This window comes from Solea solea, chromosome 20 (genome assembly GCF_958295425.1).
Source record: "Solea solea chromosome 20, fSolSol10.1, whole genome shotgun sequence".
Lineage (NCBI taxonomy): Eukaryota > Metazoa > Chordata > Actinopteri > Pleuronectiformes > Soleidae > Solea > Solea solea.
The window spans coordinates 12,720,660-12,744,963 of NC_081153.1; the positions used below are offsets into that span (position 1 = coordinate 12,720,660).

Consider the following 24,304-nt stretch of genomic DNA (forward strand, 5'->3'; position numbering starts at 1 on the left):
ACAGAAGTACACAGACACACGACAACCAGAGTTCTCTGTACTCCCATTTGTGAACCATCAGCTGTTGCACGGCCAAAAGAGCATTGAACCTGCTGGCCCTTATGGTACAAATGATTCATCAACAATCACTTGTTTGCCACGTGGATAATGTTGCACTCTCCAATGCCGTGAGCTGCCACTGCAATGACTCGAGGGTCGTCAGACTCCTCCAACAGCCGGTGTCAAGATCTTGAGGGTCATCATAGTTCCTCTCCTTCACACGGACAGCAATCCTCATGCCAGAACCTTTCAGGTGTGTGAATGAGACCAGAGGTGTACTCCTCAAATGAGCTGAAACCCCGCACAATCTCTTCCAGCCTCTCGAGCAAGAATTAAATATCCTCAGTGATGAACTTGTCATCATACTTGTCCTGCTCAAGGTTCTCAGGGCTGGCACTATGTTGTAGTGTCTGATCTGCTGACAGAGCTGAGGACTGGAAGCCAAGAGCCATACACAGAAGACCATCTGGTACTGGAGCTGTGTGCCACACTTTTTGCTCAATACTGCTGTGAGGCACTTGACTGCATTCGTGTTTAACCAGGAAAACCTGTACTCATTGACCCCCTTAGGCTAAGGGTCACTGAGTACAGGTAATGGCGAGCATCAGCTGAAGGCACACTCGACATGCTGAGAACTTTCACTGGGGGATATAGTTCCTGCTTTACCATGTAGGTTCTCTAACGTGAGCTCGCTTCATCAGATCACAGCCCAAAAATGTCCAGATGATCCAGCATAGGACCAGACTGTGTTCTTTGTCTCTGTGGCATAGACAGTTAAGCTGTCTGGTGACCGTTTCTGGCCAACATATCAGATTCAACCGGTTTAGTCCACACAGCTTTCCACGCACAGCCTCCACAACAATCGCTATGTTTGGACCAACTGCTGCTTAGTCCCACCATCACATCATGAACAGAACCCAGCAAGTGGAAGCAGAAGGAGCACCATTTAGTGCAGGATCATGGCTGGAGCTGCTACCAGCAGATGCTCCAATCGCCCCTAGCAGGTGTTTCTATTGGCACAAGTACCTTCCCCCCAGAGGTTGTTAATGATATTAAAAATCAATATTTTAGACTCAGCAAAGGTTTGCTTAGGGGGATTAAAAAAAAACCCACCCATAGTCATTGTCTTTGACTGCGCCCTCAGCTGATTGACAGGCTTCTTGCAACACTGACCTTCAAGACACATTGGCTGACCTCACATGAAAAATACAAACTTCTTTTTCTAATCATTTCTGGCAGGCTGTACACCGAGAGGCGTAATACTGCCCTCCACGGTTCAAAGCCCCCTGTATCTCCTGTAGCTCCTTAGCATTAACACACCCATCTACCCATTTAAATCTGCATTTGAAGTGGCCTTGAATGCTTTGAAATAATAATAATATTTTCATTATTGCTATTAGTATTCACCATAATTATTTTATTATTATTATATAATTCCATAAATTATATTATAATATTATAAGTGCCCCTTAAATTATATTTTTAAGCATGCTTTTGACAACGCGTAACAGTGGTGGTGGTTGTGGTTTCCTATGGTGTTTTACATCATTTGGCATCTGCAATTTGCATTGCTGCCATATTCTAGATTTCATCACCCATTTCTTCTTATATCCATATTGCCTTCTTGTTATTGTGGACTACAACACTACAAAAACACATACAACAAAACGATTGTTTGGTTTATGTTTCAACAACATTTTCCATGTTGTTTTCAGCAACATTTTTCATGTTGTTTTCATCAACATTTTTCATGTTGTTTTCAGCAACATTTTGTCGCGTCATATTCATTTCTTTTTTAAACGCGATTTTCTTCCAGGGAAGACATTTTCCTCCTCGGCCACCGTCTGCTATCGTGGCGTTTGCTTGTGTGTGTAGAGATTTGCACGCCGCCCATCTGTTATCTGTCATTTATACGTCATTTTACGGAATTTAGTTGTTCCTCATATTTTTTACAGGGGCTGGAAGTGTTTCTATTAGCCGGACAAGATGAGGCGCGCCGGTTTAGGTAAGATAACTCTAATTAAATGGTCCTTTTAAAAACCCATAGCTCGAATGTTGTTTGGCTAACGCTAGCTTGTGCGAGCGACTGAGAATAACTTTTAGTGGTTTGTGTTCTCCTGACAAACATGTATACAATTGTGCCGTCTCTGTTGCCTTCGAACGGGATTATAATGCTAACGCGGTGACAAAGAGTGTAATTATTGTCGTTGTTTTTCCTTTAAGGTGAAGGAGGCTCTGGGGGCTATGTAGCAAGTGGGTACAGTGTGTATGAAGAGGAAAACGAACACCTACAGGAGGGACTGAGAGCCAAAGTCAGCGCTTTAAAAAGTGTAAGTAGGAAAATAAGCGAAAACATGAGAGAACGCGTCGTGTGTCTGTGTGTACTACATTGATATTCACTCAATTATCCTTACGTCATTGTTTACAGCTGTCTATTGACATCGGAACGGAAGTCAAATACCAAAATAAAATGCTTGATGATATGGTGAGTTTCACTTTGATACTGCAACTGAATTTGAGCCAAAGAAATACCAGTCAACTTGAATGTTGAAACATAAATGTACACCTCTCTAAAACCTCAAGTAGATCAGCACAGGTTGTTTATAGAGAATAATCTTGTGCGTCCATAGGTTTTATATTGATCGTATTGAAGTAGAGGTCATTTTTAATGACATCATCAACCTATTTGTTTCTGTTGTAATGTAATGATATACTAAAAGTCAAACATCGAAAACGTTTTTTCCAACTAAATTTAGGTTTTTGATTTGTTTCACCGATTAATTATCAAGTAACACTTTTGTTAACATATGCACCAGCTTGGAGAGATTGTAGAAATTTAGAGTCTGCACAAAATGGGAGTTAAAATGATAAAGAGAAGAGTTTTTTTGAGAATAGGACCACTGCATAGGTCTGTTGGTTTCTCTGGAGTTGAGGCCATTGTTTAATCTCTTGTTATCTCACACTAGGACACGGACTTTGACTCAACTGGCGGCCTGCTCGGTGCAACCATTGGCAGAGTGAAGAGGCTGTCCAGAGGCAGTCAGACCAAACTGTTGTGCTACATGCTGCTCTTCTGCTTTTTTGTATTCTTTGTCCTGTACTGGTACGTCAAGCTGAGGTGATCAGAGGCTCCTCCTGGACTTGCCCATGGCCCTTTGTTTTCTAATTTCACATATTCCTCCCCAGTGTGCCACACTGCTGTATATCAAACCAAGGCCAATGACAACAACAATGATGAGGAAAGGCAGTGTTTTAAAGGACTAGTGTGTAAGATTTGGTGGCATCGCAACAGTAACCACAGGAACACCCCTTCTTTCACCCAGAAAACTAAACTAACTTTTTAAATTAAATCATAGTTTTAGTTCATTACAAGGTGATGAAAATAATATAACAACGAGGTGATTATGGATATTTCATTTCATAAATCTTACTAAAATCTTACACGTTAGACCTTTAAAAAGAAAGGGTGTTCAGCTTCACATGCCCTAAATATATGTACGCTTCATACAAAGTCCCTAAACTGAGTCACTGAAGGACTGCTACTTGACCGAAAAAGTAAAACTGGTGCAAAAAACTAAAACTGGTGTAGAAAAGTGAAACATAAATAGCTGTCTTCTATATATGTCATGTACACATGGACAATGCTAGTATTTCTGAGTAATTGCCTAGTTTAACTAAACTAGGACAACAAGACCTAACATTTCACTTAAAACAACTGGAGAAGTTCATACTCTGACGTTGAGCTCAAAGCAGGAATGGGAACATTCAATAATGACAAATCTGTGCTAGATGTAAAAAAAACGTGTGCTAGTTTTCAAGAATGAACGGAATTATTACAAAAATGTGTAATGCAATGTTCAAATATTGTACAAATATTTTAATGTAAATAAAGACGTTTTATGCTCAGATTAATTTGTGTAATTGTTTGCTATTAAAAACTGAAATGTCACACTAATTTTCATTTTATTTCCTTTCATTTTTTCCTTCTTCTATATCAATAAATTAATCAGTATATAACTTACCACCAGACAAACAAGCTTCATTTTTCCTGTATCAGCTCATACATTTTAGTCAACACACTAGTTTAAAAAAAGATTTCGTTAAAAGTGTGTCAAAGAGTTCATGAGTTTACCGGAATTGCACTTAGGTGATTATTATTTCTTGTTTTTTAAGCAATTCATTATTGTTATTTATGATTAGCTTATAAGTAACAGAGTTGCATCAGCAGTCTCAGGGTCAGCTGTTGATGACATCACTTCTTGGGTAGTATGTCCATGTATTTGCAGATGATTCCCAGCATAACCTCATCGGCACCGCCACCAATCGACAACAGACGGGAATCCCTGTGGAAAGGACAACATTGATTTGTGAACAGCATTTTCTTTCCTGAAGCACGTGTTCAGCTGCATTATAAGCCCCATCACTAGATGTCAGCCCTGTGTAAAACACATCCCACAACAGTCTACATCTGACCTGATTTCAACCTAGTGTTTAAGAAGTTTTTTTTTTTTTTTTTCCATGGAAAATACATTAAGTGCAATCTATCAAGCTCCTGCCAATGTGTGAGGTTCTCGTTACCATAGAAACATCACAACTTCCCCCAGAGTGCACACAGTTGCCATTAAAATATAAAATCAACAAGATAGCAACCTTCATTAGTGACTGCTGCTGCTGGATATGACTTATCAGTTTGGGATGATACAAACAACGTGAAAGGTTAAGTTATTATTCAACAAAGTGTTTCTGTTTGGTTATTTCTTAAAAAAGGTTCCTCACCTGTAAAATCTGCTGACCATCACATCATTAGTGAAACCCATCCCTCCCCAGAACTGGAGACAGCTATCGCTCAGTTCTCTGGCCAGACGTCCAGCCTTCAATTTGCCCATCGATGCCAGCTTGGTGACATCGTTACCTTTAATGTACAACGCTGCAGCGGGGACGAAGGAAAGAGAGAAATGATGAGAAAATAGGAAAAGATTAGATAGAGGAGGATGCGACGGACGTGATGGAAAAAAAACTTCGAACTGTGATTAAGAACTTTGAACTGTGGAGGGCAGCGTTACACCTCTCAGGGTACAGTGTATTATTAGAAGAAGAAATGGGAATGACAACAAATACAATAAACAAACCTCTGAAAGCTCTGTTTCAGTGTGTGTTTTTTTTACATTTTCCATCAATGTCTCTTACTCCCTCCAGTAGAGCTTGAATGAGAATGATTTTCCCTGTTTCAGTGTGCAAGGAAGTGTGTCTTTCCCTACCTCCTTACTGTAGACAATCCTAGATTAGGAGCAATGAGAAATATAACAATAAGACATCAAATCAAACTGAAAACACCCCATGCCGCATATATTCCATCTTCTTACCATAATTCCATATTTAAAAACAGGCATATAGAGCCTTACATCCATAACATCACTTTATTTACGAAATTCTTCCTTGTGTTCTTCAAAACATTTGCTCACACCTTAACCTGGAAATTCTGAACGTTGCAGGTACAAATAGTGAAACATAATCTGCTCCAAACGTGTCCCATGTGCTGAACCAAAGCAGATTAATCTTTCTTTTTTTCCCCCCATCGTGCCACCTCCATATCAGGGGACCTGTACCTGTAGCTCGGTGGAGGAGGGAGCGGAGGAGCTCAACCTCCGTCTGCAGCTCGGCCAACCTGAAGTGCACGGTCTGGTGGTAAAGGACGGGCTGCTTGAAGATGCTCCTCTGCCTTGTGTACTCGACGGTGTCCTGAAGGACGACGTCCATTGTGGTCAGGACTAGAGAGAGACGGAGAGGACGTCAGGTTTTTACCTCCTCATCTTTCATCAATAAAGGCGTTTTGCTTTTACTGAAAACTCCAAATGTCACCGTGTCAGTGATATCACGTAGTATTTCCCAGTTTCTCATTGAACGTGCCAAAGAAAACACAGACTCATGTTTGAACGTCACAATTGAAAACAAACAACTCTTTTAAAAAGGAGATTAGTGGCTTAGAATATGTGCCCTGAACACCCCGTTTTGCAACTAAAAGCAAAATTGCACAAGAAATTCTGGAGAGAGAGACGAAGAAGATACAAGATAAAATGGAACAATGACGTCTGAGAGGGAGAGATGAAGATTATTATTAAGTAATGCTCGCTCACCGTTGGCCACTGCCCAAAGCCTCTCTTCCTGGAACTGAAGCATCTGGTAGGTGAAGCCCATGCCTTCCTCTCCGATGATGTTCTTGCAGGGAACGTGCACGTCATCGAAAAACACCTCGGCTGTGTCCGACGACCACATACCCATTTTGTCAATCTTGCGGGCGATGTGGACTCCTGCGGTAAACAAATATCAGCTTGTACACTAACTACGCACTGGACAAAGATATTCTCTGCCCAAGGGAAACAGACTCTGACCTGGCAGGTTCATGGGCAAACAGATGAGAGATTTGTTCCTGTGTGGGGGCCCATCACTGGTGTTGGCAAGGAGACACATCCAGTCTGCCTGGGTACCACTGGTGGTCCACATCTTCCCGCCGTTGATCACATATTCGTCGCCTTCCCTCACTGCCTTGGTCTTTATACCTGAATCGGTGAATGTGTGAACAGACGCAGGCGAGAGAGGAGGTTAGATAAAACATTTCCGTGGATGAACGGGTAAAGACATATCTTTACTCATTTAGGGAGAAAAAATAAATAAATGAAGCAATGAAGTGGAGAAATCTAATATTGCTTTCATCATGTCGACCCTTCCTGAGAAATGACAAGAGATTGTAAAACTGCTTTATTTGTAATCCTCTAATCATTTTGCAATGGCTCCTTCAAGGGTAAAAAAATGAAACTCATGTGTTAATAAATAAATAAATAAATGGACAATAAGGGAGTCGACGCATACTTGAGACGTCAGAGCCAGCTCCCACTTCACTGACACCGAGGCAGGCAACTTTGTCCCCCATGATGGAAGGAAGGAGGAATTCTTTCTTTAGCGCAGCTGAACCAAACCTGCAGACGACATGAGAAAAATGACGTCACGAAGAACCCCAAGATAATCCCTAACTGATTTATTTATGGGATACATTTTTGTATCAAATGCAAACACGGATGTCCAGTAGTAGTTTCATAGTAGGACAAGTAAATCCTGGGACGTAGGACGGAAGTAGCCGTTAGTGACCAGGGTCTGTTGGTTGCAAAAATAACTAAAGTCTAAAATGAGCCTACGTCCCATTTGATTTACGTCAGTAAATGACCATTTCTGAGTTATTTGCCCTTCACTTCTTCATCACTTGCACACACCAGTGTGATTGTCCAGGTGAATGTTCTCGTTTACTGTGGCGAGGCCGAAACAGCCGAGTTTGCGCTTTAAAGCGACACTTTTTCAGGTAATCGCATTTCCGGACAGACTGAGGATCCTAAAGCTCCCCCCCAGGTACCTTCCTTTTTGTTTCTGCCACTATTTTAGTGCTTTTACCTCGATGTGGGCAAGAGTAGAATTTCCCCTAATTAAGGCCCCGAGACGCCCGCCAAATATTCCACTGAATCTGGCCTTGTGTCACCAGCAGTGATTTCACAGCAGGAGGATAACACGCATCAAACCAAGGCCTTACACGGGTCAGACATACAGTGTCCAAATACATGACACAACTACTCTCCGGGGACTTTCACTTTGATAAAGTGCTGTACAACTGGCTGTATTTTAACACTGAATTTCCATGACTAAATGCATGCACTGCACCTGAGGCTGCAGACTCTCCCCCTCTCTCAAGGTTTGATAATCTTAAAGTTATTGAATGTAGATGCTGAGTTGTGGACGTGTCCAGCTGTGTGAATGTGTGTACAGAGTATATATGCTGAAGGGAATTCAAGAAAAATGACTGTTTACACACAATCCAGTAAAAATGATTGTAAGAATTATCCTTAGTTTGCACTCCAATGACAACTGTTTAGAATTCCCTGGAGCTACTACGTTGGCAGTCCCATCAGCTGAGCAGATGGTGCCGCGGAGAAATAATCAATTCACTGAGTACAGAGGCAGAGTCATCTGCTTCTGCAATTCTTTATTTTTTTGGCAAAACTGCTTCATTTTTCCCTTTTTTTCCCCCAGATAAAAAACAAAACAAAACTGCAGTGCATACATTTTAAATAGAAAAATAAAGTCAAATGAGTTTCCACTATGCTGATTAAGACTATCATCATCACGTGACTGTCTCCGTGTTTCTCAGTACAGCAGTGTTTCGATCCTCAAGACAGAGGAGATGTTGCTGATTTTTTTATACTGTGAAAGGTAAAAAGAGACGACCGCAGACGGGTGGAAGTATGACTGAAAACATAAAGAACACATCGACAAAAACTTCCAGAGGTGAATTATATTGTTTGAACAACACAGTCGCTTAACATATTGATCTCTATCAAAGTTTCCAACTATTTTTGATAAATCTATTTGGGTGTTTCATGAAAACAAGTTTCCACTTTTTAAAGGTCGACTGTGTAAATACTGAGGAGGGTTTCTAGGCAGAAATGAAAAACACTAATTATGAGAGTTTAAATGAGTGTATGTGTAAAAAAATCATCGTTTGGTCATTTTGCACCTCCATGGTGTGTCACAGCCTGCAGTTTCACCGTTAGATGTCACTCATTCTAACACACGGGACTTGGGCATGTGTTAAACACTGTCTGGTCTGTTTGCACATGCAGCTCTAGCAGTGATGTGAAAATGAGTAGATATCGTTGGCTGAATCACCGACACGTAGTGGCTGTGACCGGCCATGGAGGGAGATGAGTAACGCGAGCTTGATGTGCTAGATTTACCTCAGGGCATTGGCAGCAGCACCAGAATATGTTGACTAAGGAATGCGACGCAGCTGGAGGTTCCTGCGATCCTACCTGGCAAGTGCGGGAGTAGCCATGTCGCTTTGTACACCGATGGCCATGGGGACGCCTCCGCAGCGGATGTGGCCCAACTCCTCTGCCACTGCTACACTGTAGCTGAAGTCCAGGCCCAAGCCTCCATACTCTGCACAGGACAACACACAAACACACTGAACAGTACTGCCACTGCCAGCACATCATTACACAATACACATTTTACATTGTCACACAATCCTGATTAAGCTTATCGGCGCCACACGACTCAGCAGAGCAGAGAGTTTAGGACCCGAGACAGGCGGAGGCAACGGCAACGCACACACACACACGTATATAGTCAGTCAGGTGTGAATTGTTTGACAGAGCAAATGAAGGACGCAGGACACAATTAATGTTACATCCAAATGTTATACAGCTTTAAAGCTGCTTTGTCACACATTCATAGTGAATTCCCTAGCCTCTTATCCAAACCTTAACCATCACAACTAAAAAGCCTAACCCTTACCCTTACCCGAATTTAAATCCAATTCTTACCCTAACCCTAAAATCCGGTCTTAACCCCCAAAAAAGCCCTTTAAAGAAGTGAGGAGCAGCCAAAATGTCCTTACTCTGTATGGTTTATATGATTTTTGGTCCTCAAAAAGCAACAAATACAAGAACACACACACTGTGACACACACATGAAATTCTGACCTGGTCAGTTGGCATGCATTCAATAAAAGACAGGATATTAAAATGAATTGCACCATCTGTAATTATGAAATCACAGCTAGGAGATCAGCAGCACAGTACAGAGAGCAACCATGATTTCAGCATTAACATATTCTCAGTCAAAAACTGATATCTGTACCGGCAGTGAAGACATCTGCAAAGACCCCAGGTCCTTAATAAGAGATAAATAGTTATTATAAACCATGTTTGAAACACCATTTTATGTTGTTTATCTTCATAAAGAGCCGCCTCTTTACATTTCCTTTCATCATCAATAGCAGCATCCTCTCTGGATTAAATAACCTGGCCTGTGCGCTTCTCGTAGAATAATAGCTGACCTGAGGGATCCACTTTCATACTGCTTTTCTCTCTCGTTTCCTCTAAGCGGGGCAGTGTAGTTAGGCTACGTAAATAAATAGTGTGATGTCATGCTGGCAGAATTACAGAATTACAAATGTAAATTCCACTAATAAGAAGATGAATGTTACACAGGTGACATCCAGGGTTCTGTGCTCTTTCTTTCTTTGCATGTGGCTGTTTATCACAGAAAGAAGTCGGCTTTTCCCGACTATCGCACATAAGTGATGTTGACAATGGGAGCCGGACCACTGTGCATGGCACCGCAACCTGTGGCGGACCGTCCATAGAGGGCCCTAGGGCACCGCTCCCACCAGTCTCACATGAAGGAGAAGAGAAAGAATCATCCAAAGTAATTTATAAAAACATGGAAAATGTAAATAAATGCTCTACACGTTGTACAGTCCGTGACTACCGTGTGTAATCTGCATTCAAATGCAGTTTAAAAGCGTTAACTTCTCTCACTCGTTTACAAGTGACGTATATCCGGTTTTAGGGCGCACGCGTCTTTCTCGTAGATTTTTGCTCATAGTGAGACACAGAGATATAGTGAATACCGACACGCCATTGCAGTGCAAAAGATGAGACAGTACGGATAAATGATTTTGATAATAAAAAAGCAAACATGTGAGTACTGAAATGAAAGTAAACGGGGCTATTCACACATTCAAATCCTGTCAAAAGAAGTACAGAATGACAATGAATGATTTCTTTTCAGAACAGAAAAATGAAAGTCACAATCTGATGCTGGTCTTACAAGTGTAAAACTGACAGTTTTTCATTCACCATTAATCTTCTCATAGTAATGTCCCGTCAGCCTGAGAGTGAAAAAGACTGCGAAAAGCTCAGCGCTCAGTTTTCCCATGACAGAAAAAACAACACGCCGATGCCAGCCACGGGACGAAGGGCAACAAATAATTATCGGCAAATTTACAACATGGGGGCGCTAGCGAAAAGGTTTAATATCACCTGTCAGATTAGTTATCCAAAAATGAAAGCACTGTCTGGCTGACTGTCAAGAGAGAGGAGCAGAATGAGGGGGGGGACAAAACTACAGAAAAGGGGACAGATTAAAAAAAAGGGAAATATAGTGGGGCGAGCAAAAATAAAAGGAAACAGGTGCAGCTTTGCAGCGATAATTCTCTTAGCGTCGGAAACCCTGCGGTGAATAATGTGGACCAAAGGAAGCCTTGAAGTTTATCCACCTTTAAAGAAAACAGCAGGGCAGTCTGGTTGAACAAGCAAGCAGAAGAAAAGCAAAACAACACGCTGTCAAATATGTCAAGCGTATCCATACATATAGTATGTTTATGCTGAAGAGCAGATGCTCCTCGGCATATGTCGTTGCTGGGCAGAGCTCCATATGGAGTAAATATTGAAGGGTCACGTGGGGAGATTGTGTGGAAAACTGTTCTGTTCTGTGTCTGCATGTTTGATAGACAATCATTTAACAATGATAATTACCCATTAAGTTAAGCTCTACAGTTGTAGAGCTGAAACAATTTATCGATTAATCGATTACTAAATTAATCAACAACTATTTTGATAATCGATGAATCAGTCCAAAGCTTTTTTTCATGATTAAAACAAGATTTACGATTGTTTAAGCTTCTAAAAATGTGAGTATTCTCTTCATTTCTTTGCTCTGGATAACAAATCATTAAAAGTTAATCATTTTGGTTTGTGGACAAAAACAAGACATTTGAGACCATCTCTTTATGGACCAAACGATTAATCAAGAATGAATCGATTATGAAAATAATCCTTAGTTGCAGCTCTATGCAAGTGTACACTCACCTCACATATATACAAAAATATGTACATGGTTTTGGCCAAAGAAGATGTTACAAGGAAGGACAGGAAACAGCCTGAAGACAAAAACTGTGTGGGCTGTCAGGTTTTATCAGTCTGACAGGAGACAAGGCCATTGCCATGGTATAAACTGCACAAACTTCTGCTCTCAGAGCAGAGGAAAACGGGCAGAGAGCCAGAGGTCGTCCCTGTCTTCCCTCCTCAACATCCCTGTTTTAGGAAAATGTCCCATTCTCACGTTTTGAAAGGTAATTATGCCTTTTCTTGGAAATGGAAAAGAGAGAAAAACAAGTGTCTCTGCAGACTAATTAAAGGGACGCTGACAATCAGCCACAACATTACTATCTATTTACTTTTAATTGACTCAAAACATGCCGATGTGGAGAATATTTGAACCTTTAAAATAACTAAAAATGACACTATTGAAGTGTTTTTTTTAACAGTTTTAATGTTGGGGCTGATCAGTATGTATTACAGTTTAGAGTTGAAGCACCGTCTTATTTTGTCCGCTGGCAGTTTGTCTGCTTTCCCACGTCTTACTGAATCAATGCCTACAGGGAAAACACACTAACTCATTACAGTGACAGCGTTAAAGCTGCATTTTAAATGGTCACTGAGTGCCATGAACACAGAAAACACAAAATAACATCATCAGTAGCATTTTCACACGTTAAAACTGTACATGTTTCCTTGATCCTACATTTGAGAGACTGAAAATGCAGAGAAGGACAGAGGGATCCTACCTAATCTATAATCTTCTCCATTGATCAGCCTCCTTAATCCTTATTCCCCCTTTCAGCCTATCGATCAATTAACCCGATGGCAACTACACACTTAGTGAACAATGAACAAGTGTGGTTATTTCCTTATTAAATTCAGCAAGAGTTACCAGAAGAACCCATCATCACAACGGAGCACTGTTTTTGGAAGATTATGCCAAGAATAAATGTCCCACTGTTGTTGTGTTTTATTGTGCTGTACATGATAGTCGCTAATCTACCATCTGGTAACAACTGTGTGTTGACACAGTCTTCTGTCGGGCTGCTCATCCCGTGTAATCCTGTCAACTAAAGCTTAAGGCTTGTGAAGTCAGCACATTTTTAATTCCCCTAGCCTCCTTCCTCTTTCCTCTTTCACCGACGGAACTGCAGCGGACGCGACCTCGCAGGACTCGCTCATTTCGGCATCAGCCGTCAATGAAACAATAATAAAAGCAGAGGGGCAAACAAAGCGGCAGCAATTTCAATGTGTGAAACTTTGGACCTCTGCTCCCGTATGTCTCTTCGCAAATTCAAAACGAGTTACTCATCGCAACCACAAATAATTTGTGGTTATGCACAGCACTTAACCCGCTCCTTCTCCCATGCCGGCCGAGACCCAGCTGGACAAACATCTGGAAATGTGCTACACTGCAGCAGACAGCTGTTGTGGGATGTTGCTGTGACACCGGCACACATCATCGCAGTGGGGATATTTCAAAAGCAGACCAAACTGTAATGTATGGCTGCCAGACGGAGAGACAAATGAATGGAACATGAATTCAGCTGTGAACAAAAAAAAAAAAAGTCCTGCCAAAGGTCCCTGAGGCAGCGGTGGTCAAACTGTGCACAAGGAGGATTCACATCCCTCGCTGCGTCTGTGTTGATTCACCTCTTTCAGAGAAACTCTAACCACAAATTTAGTCAAGCCATATGTTTTAGACTTCAAATGGCACCCTTTAAAGCGATATTTGTGTTGTTCCAAAGAGCTTTTCATTCTCCAGATTGATTTGTTTCCTTTTTATTTTTCTAGGAATTATCAGCTGCGATTCTCAAGAACACAAACAGAGATCAAAGTCGATGTCATAACACAGCTCAGAGCAGGCAATGTGTCTGGACTTGTAACATGTTTTTCGGGCTTATTTAAGAACAAGAGAAAAAGAGAAGCGGGTGATGAAAAGCACGTATGTTTTCCGTGCAGGCAAGTTGAGTAACATTGCTCAAAATGTCATTTGTAAAAATTAAAGGCTTCTGGGAGACACAATCATGCAAAATTGTTTGATATCCATGAGTAGGAAAGGTGCACAGAGTTTGAGTCTGCTTCTCTGGTTATGCGATGGTCATTTTCAAGTAGGCTTATCTCATATCATTTCCCAAAAAGCAAGCAGTCTCCAAAATAACAAAAAGGCCTCTGGGTCCTTAAATCAAACGTTCTATTTCTTCTCGCTCCCTGTTCCTCATTTCAGATTTTTAAATGTGAATACTTGCTCGTCTCTTAACCTGAATACGTTTGGTTTGTGGAAAAGAACAAGAAGTTTAAGAACACGGAACATTTTCCTATTTCCTGACATTTCATGGACCGAACGCCTAATTCATAAATTGGGAAACTTTCGCCGCGGTTGAATCCTCCATCATGAAAAGTAAATATAAAAACACTTACCGACCGGCTTGTTGACTCCTAGAAAGCCAGCACTTCCTAAGATTTTGAAGACTTTGTGTGCTGGAAACTTTCCTTCTGCTTCCCACTGATCCACATGGGGGTTGATCTCCTGGTCGATGATCTGTATCGACATAACAAGGAAGAGTATGTTCATTCATGTGTGTATATGTAATATTCACAAATGTTAACCCCCCCCCCCCCACACTCTTTTCCATACATTTTGATCACATTTATTAATAAAAGTCGTCTCCAGCTGAGACCAAACTGGTTTATGAATGAACAAAAAAAACACATACAATGGCTGCATACTGTATTTGTGTTTCCTGCTGTGTGGAGTTCAGCTCTACTTTAAGTCTATGTAATCTATCTCTAGCAGGCAGCAGGATAAAGCATTAAATATCAATGCATACAAAGCAGGCTTGAAATTGTATTACGCGGTGAGTCAATAATGATGACAATGTGTAAAGCAATGCAACAAAACGCTACTTTCTGTATGTTCGTGTTCTCAGTCCACTAAGCAAGACTTGGCTGCTGTCATGTGCATTATGACAAGAAGACAACGACAAGCATTTGGTATCAATGTCAATCATCTGGACACAATAATATGAATAAATAAAACAACATATTTATAAGAAAAAAAATACAAAATGTTCCAAAACGAGAGTCTTATCTCGGGTTTTGCTTTCTTAAGACTGCCACGGATACATTTGTCAGGGAGCAGTTGGTGATATTTGGCACGTTTCTATTCAACAATTTCAATGCCAATATTTTAATGACTCTACATTTTTTTTTTTTCTTGGCAGGGCAGAAATCTGCTGAGGTGGTGTTTGAAACGGCAAGCAAAAACAAATCTTGGTACTGAAACCCCCACTAATGACATTCCTTCTGGGTTAGCAGCCACTATGTCAATTCAGCCGCAAAACCGGGGGATACACAAGTGCCAGAAATCCCAAGGATCGCGCCTAAATTATATGCTTCATGAGCAAAATGACAAATAAGCAGAACATTTGCAGCTTTTGGAGAAGAACAACTTGCATTAAAATAGCTTAATGATGCAACTATTACGCAGTATTTATCCATTTCATATAGATATTTGACAGACTGATGCATTAGCATGATTATTTTAGCAGAATTAGTGCTTAGTACTTTTTGCAGCATTGTGTTTCATCAGTGGGCACAATAAGGGTAGAGAGTGGTTGGTTCAGTCTTTCTCAATCCTGGTCCTGGAGACCCGCTGCCCTGCATGTTTTAGATGTTTTCCTTGCCTTCAACATATCTATTCAAATGTCAACAAGCTCTGCAAAAGCCTGGTAACGACCTATTTACTTGAATGAGGTGTGTTGGAGCAGGGAACCATCTAAAAACATGGACCAGGATTGAGAAACCCAGTTGTAGATCATGTTTATCTCCAACACAAAATGACTAGTAGGAGTATTTCTACTCCCCCAAAAAAGGATTCCAATCTCTTGCATCCTACCTCCCACAACATCTCCATGTATTACTAGGCAGAGAAGCAATAGGTCCCGTTTTTCCACATTTCTGTTGTGACTCAACCAGAACCACTAACCTGCAGAGGCATCCACTCGTTCAACTTTTGTTTCGTCTCTATATTCAAATTCAAGCAGCGGTGTGCTCCATCAGTCCACTCGGATAAACAAAATGTTGACATGAACTCAATGTTGACAGGAAGTGAAGAGTGGATGACAACCTGGCCTTGGAATGAGTCAATCTTGTTAGTGTCATGACTCAATTAGTGCACACTGAAGTATCCCACAGCAGAAAAACCTCTGTGTTGTGGAATCAGCTCACAGCTGGAGAAGCACTTAAGACTGACCAATCTATTGAGCGTGCCATTTGTGCAGGAACTCAAGCTGCTACAGAAAGAATAAGCTATGGTTTACCGTCTGTGGGGTATTTCCATGTCAAAAAAAAAATATATATATGACTGTATGTTTCTGCAAAATATGTTGATGTTAAATGCATAGTGTATGGTTTCTGCCTCTAGGGGTCCCTCAAAACAAAAACAGAAGACAATTGTTGTCTGGGGGAAAGCTTCAGCAGCAGAATGCTTCCTGAACATGCAGCAAACAACAGTAGTTGTGATCCATTCGTGACAAATACACACAATAAAATACAAAAAAAAGACCAAACTCTGGCTAATGTCCATCGCCTTTAACCTTATGAACATGCAGTGTCAAACACATTTATTTATTTATCCAATTTAGACCAAAAACAAGTCAACAATTATTTTAGAAATCTTTCAAAAACTTTAAATTAATGTTTAAAACTAAAAACGTTATTGTTATTTGTTTGGGAACTAACAAACTAAATTCACCTTTTTATACCCAAATTTGAAACGGTGAATTTAAAAATGCATTCAGTTATATTTATCACTAAAAATATTTCAAATCAAAGAGCTTCTACATACTGGTGTATTAACTGTTACGATTAAGTTGAAACAGGAGACATCCAATTCAAGCCGATGAACAGAGTTACACAAACAAGAGGCGAAAGTGTAACCATCAGCAAGACTAGAAGTGGGATTTATCATTGAAACCAAAAACAAGTTCCATTCTTGTCCAAAACCCACAAAGCCAAACCTGCCAAGAAAAACACAATGTCTGAGAAACGTCGGAATATGAAGCCGTCAGAAAACATGGCCACGGATACTACTTTCAACACTTTCACAGGACTGAACCTGTGAAAATCACGCTTACGTTACACAAAAATCAGACATAGAAACAAGTACAAAAAGACAGGTTACTGGTCCCTTTTACCCTGCAGTAAACTCATCTGTGTTTAAAGGTCAGATCCTGAAGAGCGGAAGGGAGGGACGACGAGCTGCTGGAACAGGAAATACAAAGGTCACTTTGGGGAATATTTCTACATCTCTCTTCACAAAGGTTATTTGGGGCTTTTTTGCATCACCAACTATTTTGCATCACCAAACTGATATGTAGTAAGACGGGGTCAAGAACTTTGTATTGTGAAGTCTAACATGTTGTCCAAGTCAGGAAAGTGTGACCTACTCCCCTGACACCCGGTGGTTCTCAACACGAGGAACAAGACTGGGCTGCCTGAGAGGAGTCTTAAGTATTAAATGTGGTGTTATTTTATAACAATATTGTAGAGCTGCAACTAACGATTATTTTCATAATCGATTAATCTGTCAATTACTTTCCTCGATTAATCGCTTGGTCCATAAAATGTCAGAAAACCTTAAAAAATGTTGATCGGTTTTCGTCAAACCTGGAAATGATGAGGTTCTCGAATGTCTTGTTTTGTCCACAAACCAAAATGATTAACATTTAATGATGTATTTGTTATCCAGAGCAAATAAATGCAGAAAATATTTAACATTTAAGAAGCTTCAACAATCGGAAATCTTGTTTTTATCATGAAGAAAGCTTTGTGTCGATTAATAGATTATCAAAATAGTTGTCAATTAATTTAGCAATCGATTAATAATCGATTCATCGATTAATTGTTTCAGCTCTACAATATTGTGGGTATTTTTTCCACTTCTGCTTAAGATGTGGTCACTAATAATGTGTGAGCGAGGCCGCTTACTCACTTAGATTTTTCTGTACTGTATTTTACAACGGAATGACATGGTCAAAGATGTAGTAACACTTACTGCTTTTTCCCTTGAAAGAGGAAGAACCCATTATTTTTAAACTGTTTTTTTTATCCGTTACTCTCTGAACATTAGCGGAATCATCTTCTTCAACAAATAAAAGATGATGCAGAGTACAAATATAATGTATTAAAAGTATTGTTGGTGGTCCTCCCACTTCTGATTTAGAAAAGAGTTAATTCATTTATTTGAGGGGCTAAATTTAAATGCCAAATATTATTAAATATAATGTAATTTGTTAGTGCTACCTGGTAGTAACAAGGGATTGATCGTATAGGAATAGAATATTTAAAAACAATGCAACTTAAGTCTTGCTTTAAAAACTCCATAATTAGTTCATTAGATTGCATTTTTTCCTTAAAATATTCATCCTTAGCAGCGTCCTACACATGTCTGTCGACAAATGGCTTCATTGTGTGAAAGGGAAATCTCTGTCTGAAACCAGGGGAGGTTGCACATGAATAGGCTCTTCCTCAAAACGCTGGGGAAATCTCTTTTGGCTCCTTGTCTTCATTAACAGCAGCAGCCGACCTTCCACCCACACAGGCCTCGGCTGGTGTGATGGTCTGGTATTGTGGAGGCCTGACTAATTTCTTGGCACGGCGCTTTTTTTATTCTAGTCTATAAATTAGCTCATGAATATAGCACAGGGCACACACAACTGCAGTGACAAGGGACTAAAGGATTTCCTATCACCCCGTTTGTATACATCCATAAAGACACTCAACCCTTCAGCGTATTCTTTTAATAAACCACACTGCCTTGAGATCCCTTTCCTGCACTGCAACCGTATTGTTCTGCATTTCCTTTTCATACTCTCTTCCTTCCCAATAATCCCAGAGCTAGTTTATTTTCAAACTTCTCGTATCCTTTGAAAGTTTAGTCACACCACAAGCTTCCCCTGCATTTACCGTAACATTTTGACGAGTTAAAGTAGGCTCTTAATATATCCTGCAGCCTCTGACTCTACCGTCTGTCTAGTAATATGTACAATGAGTTAGACTAGATGTACAACTTTTACAAGTTTTAATAAATCGTATTCCTTGTTCTTAAAATAGAAAGAAATTATTATGAGGCTGAGGTTGTATTCAATCATCTTATACCTGTTATCCCTAAAGCTAAATTGTCTCCCGTCTTTGAAACACACCACGCTCAAACACAGAGGAACTACTCGACCAAAAACGTTCAATTACTAGAGGAATTCATATTTACCACTAATTAAATGGTCCATCTTTCCTTTTCTTCCAGGTTTTTGAGACAATTCTAAACAAAAATCCATTCAAATTGATTAAATATGCCATATTTTTGGCCAACTGCACACCTGAATATTCCAGAGTAACTCTTTAATCATCATGGTATGCACTGTGCTTTCCCCTGGCCGACCTTGCTGCCTTAATAGGCAGTTTCATCTGAATGCTGAGACGCACTCGTGGCTCACAAATCATCGGATTTGAACAGTTTTTCAAACATGGATCATATCCCTTTACCTCTCTGACAGCAGGAAAAACGTTTTAACTTGAATCTGAAATATAAGAGGGCACACAAATCTGCAAGGTGTTTGTAGACTCAACTATGTTCCCTGAGGCGGGATCGTGTTCTGCAAAGATCTGCCTCTGAGACACATGCAGGAGACTCTGCCTGAGATTCTGTCACTTGGTTTCTGTCATTATCTCTGCTATGAATCAGTACATTTCAATAAAGGTAAACCAAGCTACTCTGCTAGGAGGTGAAACACTCCCCCTATTAGCTCGTTCGTATTGAATTGTTTTCAGAGAGGGAAGGGGGAAGAATTTAAGAATTTTAAAATGCATTGAACAGCAGTTTAATCCAGGAAGATAATGCCAGTGTTTAAAGCCAGAAATATTGTTGCGTTGTATTGAGCTCATTAAGAACATTCTATAAAGCTGTATATTGTGTAAACATCTGGAGAAAGGGTAAAGTAGTCATTAAATTAAGTTGTAATAGGAACATTTAAGTTTATAGTAGGCAGAGTAGTTCTGCCTCCTCCTTTTCAAACATGTAACAAGAAGGAAATGTGTTATGTAAAAAAGACTGTGAATGTTGAACATGAACATCTATCTATCTATATATCTATCTATCATATTCTTCTGTGTACCAGCTTCAGCTATTATTTCCATGTTTAAGCTGGGGGTGGGAACTGTGGTCTATGTTTACTTGAAAAGTCCAGTTTTAGACAAAATAACAATAATTTTTCTGATGTCATGTAAATGTACTAAATGTGCATTCATATCATATGCTTTTGTAGTCTTGACAAGGCACATACACTAGCGGAGCTGGGAATCAATCCCACAACCTCAAAGTTGAAAGAAGACTCAGTGTAGCGCTGAGCTACCTTGGCCCGATGTAAGCGTTGCCTTTTGATAATACCAGCACAGAAGCAAGAATGGGGCTAAAATGACTCAAGAGGGAAGAAGGAGATAATGTATGGATAATGAAAACATAAAAGACTGCGGTCTATCAAACAGAATGTCTGCGGATTACCATGGAAACTCACTTTGCACCAGGTTAAGATCAACAGTCCACACCAAACATTGACAAATCCCATCCCTAGTAAACCAGAAGACTGATCACAACAGGATCCTAACTCAGAAACAGAAAATTGGACAACAATTTCTGGCCAAGAAATGACTAAATGATGGTGGTGATGATGAAAGTGCAATATTATTGGATTTGTATACAACATTTGAATCATGGGTCTGAATCTATTGCAGTGAGGTCGTCTTTATGTGTGTATTTTAGTTGCGTCTTTGTAAAGGTTTTGTTAATATGTTTACTAAGCCTAGTGTTTATAATATTGTGTGTATTGTTTTATAGTCCCCTTTCCCCCTCCCACAGTTGTAAATAAGAATGTGTTCTGTCCTGTCTGGTTAAATAAAGTTTAAATTTAAAAAAATAAAAAAAGGTCGAAAGATGAACTTTCACCTACTTAACAGTTCGTGAAGGGCTTCTCTGTTAATCTGAATAACGCTGCCTTCTTGGGCAAAATATGACATCTAAAAATGATTATCAGCTTAACTACAGCATAATCAAGCCTCGTTCTTTCGATGATAATAAAGCGTGCTAACATTAGCATCACATACCTTTCTGAGGGACTCTTTCAGAGCAAAATGCTCTGGCGTATAGATGGCATGGTCTCCGGTAGTCTCTGTACCACCGCCTGATGCGGGTTTAGACGTCAACTTTTCAGAAAACCTCCTGACACTGACAAAGGAGCAGACTTTGGACGCATAATTGAGATTTAAGCGCAGGTTTAAACGTAGGGCTCCTCCGTGAAGCGCCATGTCTGTTTACAGTTTGAGCGCATGCGCAGAACGTGACTCTGCTTGAAGGAACTCGGCACCAGGAAGGGTTGACTGGGGGGGGGCTTTTTTAAAGGTGACATTTAGGTGGGTTTATTGGTCGATAATCGAATATACAACTCATTAGCATGTCTTTACATCACTTTAAAGTAAAATTGTTTGGTTGTTATGGTTTCAGAAGAAGTTTTGTATATGTACTTTAGGCAACGGCCTAACTTTGGGAGAGCCGCCATCTTGCACTGCCAACTTTATTTTCTACAGCAACCTGAAAGGACAAACTAGGAAAATCAGAAATAAATAACATTAGACCAGTTATTGTTCTTCAGCTGGCATCCATAAATGTGCATTACCGCCCTCTATTAATGTTTTATTTAATTCTTTAAGATTAAAACAAAAAAAGATACAGTGAAGGATGAGGCACAACGTCTACTGTAGCTTTCTTATTTGAAGGCTCCTCCATGTTTCTCTCTGACCTACATTCTCACTCACTCACTCACTCACTCATCTTTTGATTAAATAAGATTAAAGTTACAACACGTTACATCGCGCTAATTGGAGTGTAGTGCTACCTACGGAAGAGCCGTAACGTAGCTGTTGTAGCACTTTTTGTGACCCATCACTCCACTGTGTTTCAGCACAGCAGCTATTCCAAATAGTTTTCTATAGACGCATAAAGCTTAAACATATGGGGCAAAACATACAACTGAGCCGTCTTATGACACCTTGTGGTATAGGGCCCAGACACAAAAGCTTGGGGAGTTGATATGCCTTGAAAAGTAAAGTAAATGGTCTAGAAACAGAAAAACCTTGTATTTTATCCATTAACATGACTTTTTAGAGAAAGAATCCAAGGAAGGGGTGGTTTAAAATATCAATTTGGTGATATATTGTCGTCCTTCCTCCTGCAATACGATAATTAAACACCAGGGTAAATATCCAAGGGTTCTAGGTTTTTCAAAGGGTCACAAGTAGACATGCAAGCATGTTTGATTCCATTCACAAATGTTACTTTACACGTACAAGTAAGAATATTTTTGAATTGTATACCCAACCACATCCGTTGTATTCTTATTTCCTTAAGGATCACAATCACCGTCAAGTATTTAAATTTAACGTGTTGCATGTTTGAATCTTTGAATTTCCAATATCCTTTAAACGTAATGGCACAACATCACCCCACACTGACAATGTGGAGCAGTTAGAAAATTGAAATACACGTGTAATAATGTTCAGTACATTTTTATCTAATTTACTGTCACGCAGAAAGGAATGGAAAGCAAAAGCCACGTGGAGCTACAGGATAAAATCTTACTCTAAACAGGAAAGAGCTAATAACAGGCAAGGTACTGTATATTATATATTATATTAACATAAAGGTCTGTGCTATGTAATAAAGATACTCTCGTAAAGTTTCCGGGGAAAGTTTGTGTTAATGTGTGCAAACTGATTTATGTAAATTACTTGTGTACCCACCCTGACATGAAACCCCTTTTGTGCAGTGAATGATGGAGACAGGTTGAGTTATAAACGAGCAGATTTAATGACAGTTGTTAGTGTCCATGAAAGAACACATGGGTCCATTTGCTAAGACTCTATACGCCACATGAAAGGGAAGCATTAATATAACCCTTACCGAATACTTTTCTTTTTCATTGCATCTTTTTCAAAGGCCGAAATAAGATGCAAACTTGGGACGTTTTGTAAAATGCTTCATTGTGTCCTTCTAGTCTTCTTTGTTTGCAAATTCTTTGTTGGAGGGGCGGGAGAGTGTCCTTGGGTGCTAATCTGAGCTATGAAAAGCTCCTCGGGTCCATTCTAGCAGATGACACAGCCACCTTTCTCCTTGAAGGGGTTCTTCTCCTCAGGTATGCCTTTGACAAGAATGTCCTCCTCCTCTCGAGCCTGAATGTACTCCTTGACTTCTTCACAGCATTTAGATGTCTAAGGTGAGGAGAGAATGGCATTAAGACACCTATCCAACGATTTCAATTGTACATGCACTGCAATTTAAACAATCACACTCATGCTGGTTGATAGGTTTCTCTCCTATGAAAGAAAATAAACATCTTTTTATAAGTGAGGCTGTGGCATATTTGTCATCTCAGTGAATGAAGAACTTACCAACCACCTCTCCAGTTTCACTTCAAGTTTTTTTTGGTTTACTTCCATGACAGCTTTGTCCTTGTCTGTCAGCTCATCTACATTAATGACCGGCATTCTCTGTCACAAAAGGAAGAATTCGACTTTGTGTTACATAATACTGACACTCTTATGAGAGACCAAACGGATTGAATGGTGCTCAGTAAAATATGATAAAAAAAGAATATAGAAAATTTACTTACGAATGCCTACAAGGAGCAGTCCTTCACAGCCAAAGTCCTGTTGAAGAATCCCTCTCCTTTCTCATAATCTGGGTTATAAAGTAATCTGTATAAACAATCCTAATCCGTTTAATCTTATTAAGACAAGGCCTAGTGTAAAGTCAAGCCATAGATTCTCAAGTAAGGAGCAGATGAATTATGCAGGTGTAATTTTTCTGTTTTTGGATTACATTTAAAAACAAAATGATATCTTCTGATATGCAGATTAAATTTAGATTTTTGCTATTGTGACTCTGTTTCAAAGTGAATCCAGGTATGGGTCTGAGTGCCATGTCGGCCACATGTATCAGGTCACTGTGATAAGAAGACTAATCTGTATTTAGCCTCTACCTGTCAAGGTGGAGACACATCCTTGTCCTAAAGATGACTGCACTGCACTTTTCCAACGGCACAGAGACAATTGCTTTAATAGGCTGTAATAACTGGACTGGATTCTGCCTTCCTTCCTTGGAATATGTGGAATAACAAAGCAATATTATTCATGCACAGGTCTGTAGGTAAAAAAAAAACCAAAGAGGTTTTACGGTACATTTATTTCCTGGGGATGCTGCTTTTAGCTCTGAGGAAGGACAAAATTGAGAGTTTAGTAAAACATTACGGCTTCCTTGGAAAAAGGCTGTAGGCGGCTGCAGTCATTACACAAATATAACAAAGAGGCTCAAGGCTGGAAATGGAGGTGTGTGTGTGTGTGTGTGTGTGTGTGTGTGTGTGTATTTGTTCCCTCTTTAGGACATATTCTGGCATGAACACTGACCTCGCCAGAACCAGTAGTCCTCATGGAGACATAAACCTGGT

The 24,304-nt window shown here is 40.0% G+C and overlaps 3 protein-coding genes across 3 annotated transcripts; 1 reads left to right on the forward strand and 2 right to left on the reverse strand.

Annotated features, from left to right (window-relative positions):
- The first annotated feature begins 1,914 nt into the window (after positions 1-1,914).
- Positions 1,915-3,988, forward strand: bet1 (Bet1 golgi vesicular membrane trafficking protein). The gene is made up of 4 exons (XM_058619558.1): positions 1,915-2,044; positions 2,263-2,369; positions 2,468-2,524; positions 3,006-3,988. The coding sequence occupies exons 1-4, from the start codon at positions 2,026-2,028 to the stop codon at positions 3,159-3,161; spliced, it is 339 nt and encodes a 112-aa protein (XP_058475541.1). The 5' UTR covers positions 1,915-2,025; the 3' UTR covers positions 3,162-3,988.
- zgc:85777 (uncharacterized protein LOC405871 homolog) lies at positions 3,896-21,145 on the reverse strand. The gene is made up of 9 exons (XM_058619556.1): positions 20,910-21,145; positions 14,172-14,292; positions 8,892-9,021; positions 6,907-7,013; positions 6,429-6,596; positions 6,174-6,347; positions 5,646-5,807; positions 4,816-4,966; positions 3,896-4,382 (listed from the first exon to the last, which is right to left on the reverse strand). Exons 1-9 carry the CDS (start codon positions 21,108-21,110, stop codon positions 4,292-4,294), a joined length of 1,305 nt encoding a protein of 434 aa, XP_058475539.1. The 5' UTR covers positions 21,111-21,145; the 3' UTR covers positions 3,896-4,291.
- A 1,499-nt stretch (positions 21,146-22,644) lies between these two features.
- gngt1 (guanine nucleotide binding protein (G protein), gamma transducing activity polypeptide 1) lies at positions 22,645-23,555 on the reverse strand. The gene is made up of 3 exons (XM_058618428.1): positions 23,471-23,555; positions 23,250-23,348; positions 22,645-23,069 (listed from the first exon to the last, which is right to left on the reverse strand). Exons 2-3 carry the CDS (start codon positions 23,343-23,345, stop codon positions 22,944-22,946), a joined length of 222 nt encoding a protein of 73 aa, XP_058474411.1. The 5' UTR covers positions 23,346-23,348; positions 23,471-23,555; the 3' UTR covers positions 22,645-22,943.
- Positions 23,556-24,304: the final 749 nt, after the last annotated feature.

Bases quoted from the DNA above. Each gene is read 5' to 3' on its own strand.
- zgc:85777 (XM_058619556.1), bottom strand. From the start codon at position 21,110: ATGGCGCTTCACGGAGGAGCCCTACGTTTAAACCTGCGCTTAAATCTC. The intron at 6,348-6,428 runs GTCAGAGTCTGT...TGTTTACCGCAG, and splicing joins TTTGCCCATGAACCTGCCAG to GAGTCCACATCGCCCGCAAG. The intron at 5,808-6,173 runs GTGAGCGAGCAT...GTCTCTCTCTAG, and splicing joins GCTTTGGGCAGTGGCCAACG to TCCTGACCACAATGGACGTC.
- bet1 (XM_058619558.1), top strand. The intron at 2,370-2,467 runs GTAAGTAGGAAA...CATTGTTTACAG, and splicing joins AAGTCAGCGCTTTAAAAAGT to CTGTCTATTGACATCGGAAC. The intron at 2,525-3,005 runs GTGAGTTTCACT...ATCTCACACTAG, and splicing joins ATAAAATGCTTGATGATATG to GACACGGACTTTGACTCAAC.
- gngt1 (XM_058618428.1), bottom strand. From the start codon at position 23,345: ATGCCGGTCATTAATGTAGATGAGCTGACAGACAAGGACAAAGCTGTC. The intron at 23,070-23,249 runs GTAAGTTCTTCA...TCCTCACCTTAG, and splicing joins TGAAACTGGAGAGGTGGTTG to ACATCTAAATGCTGTGAAGA.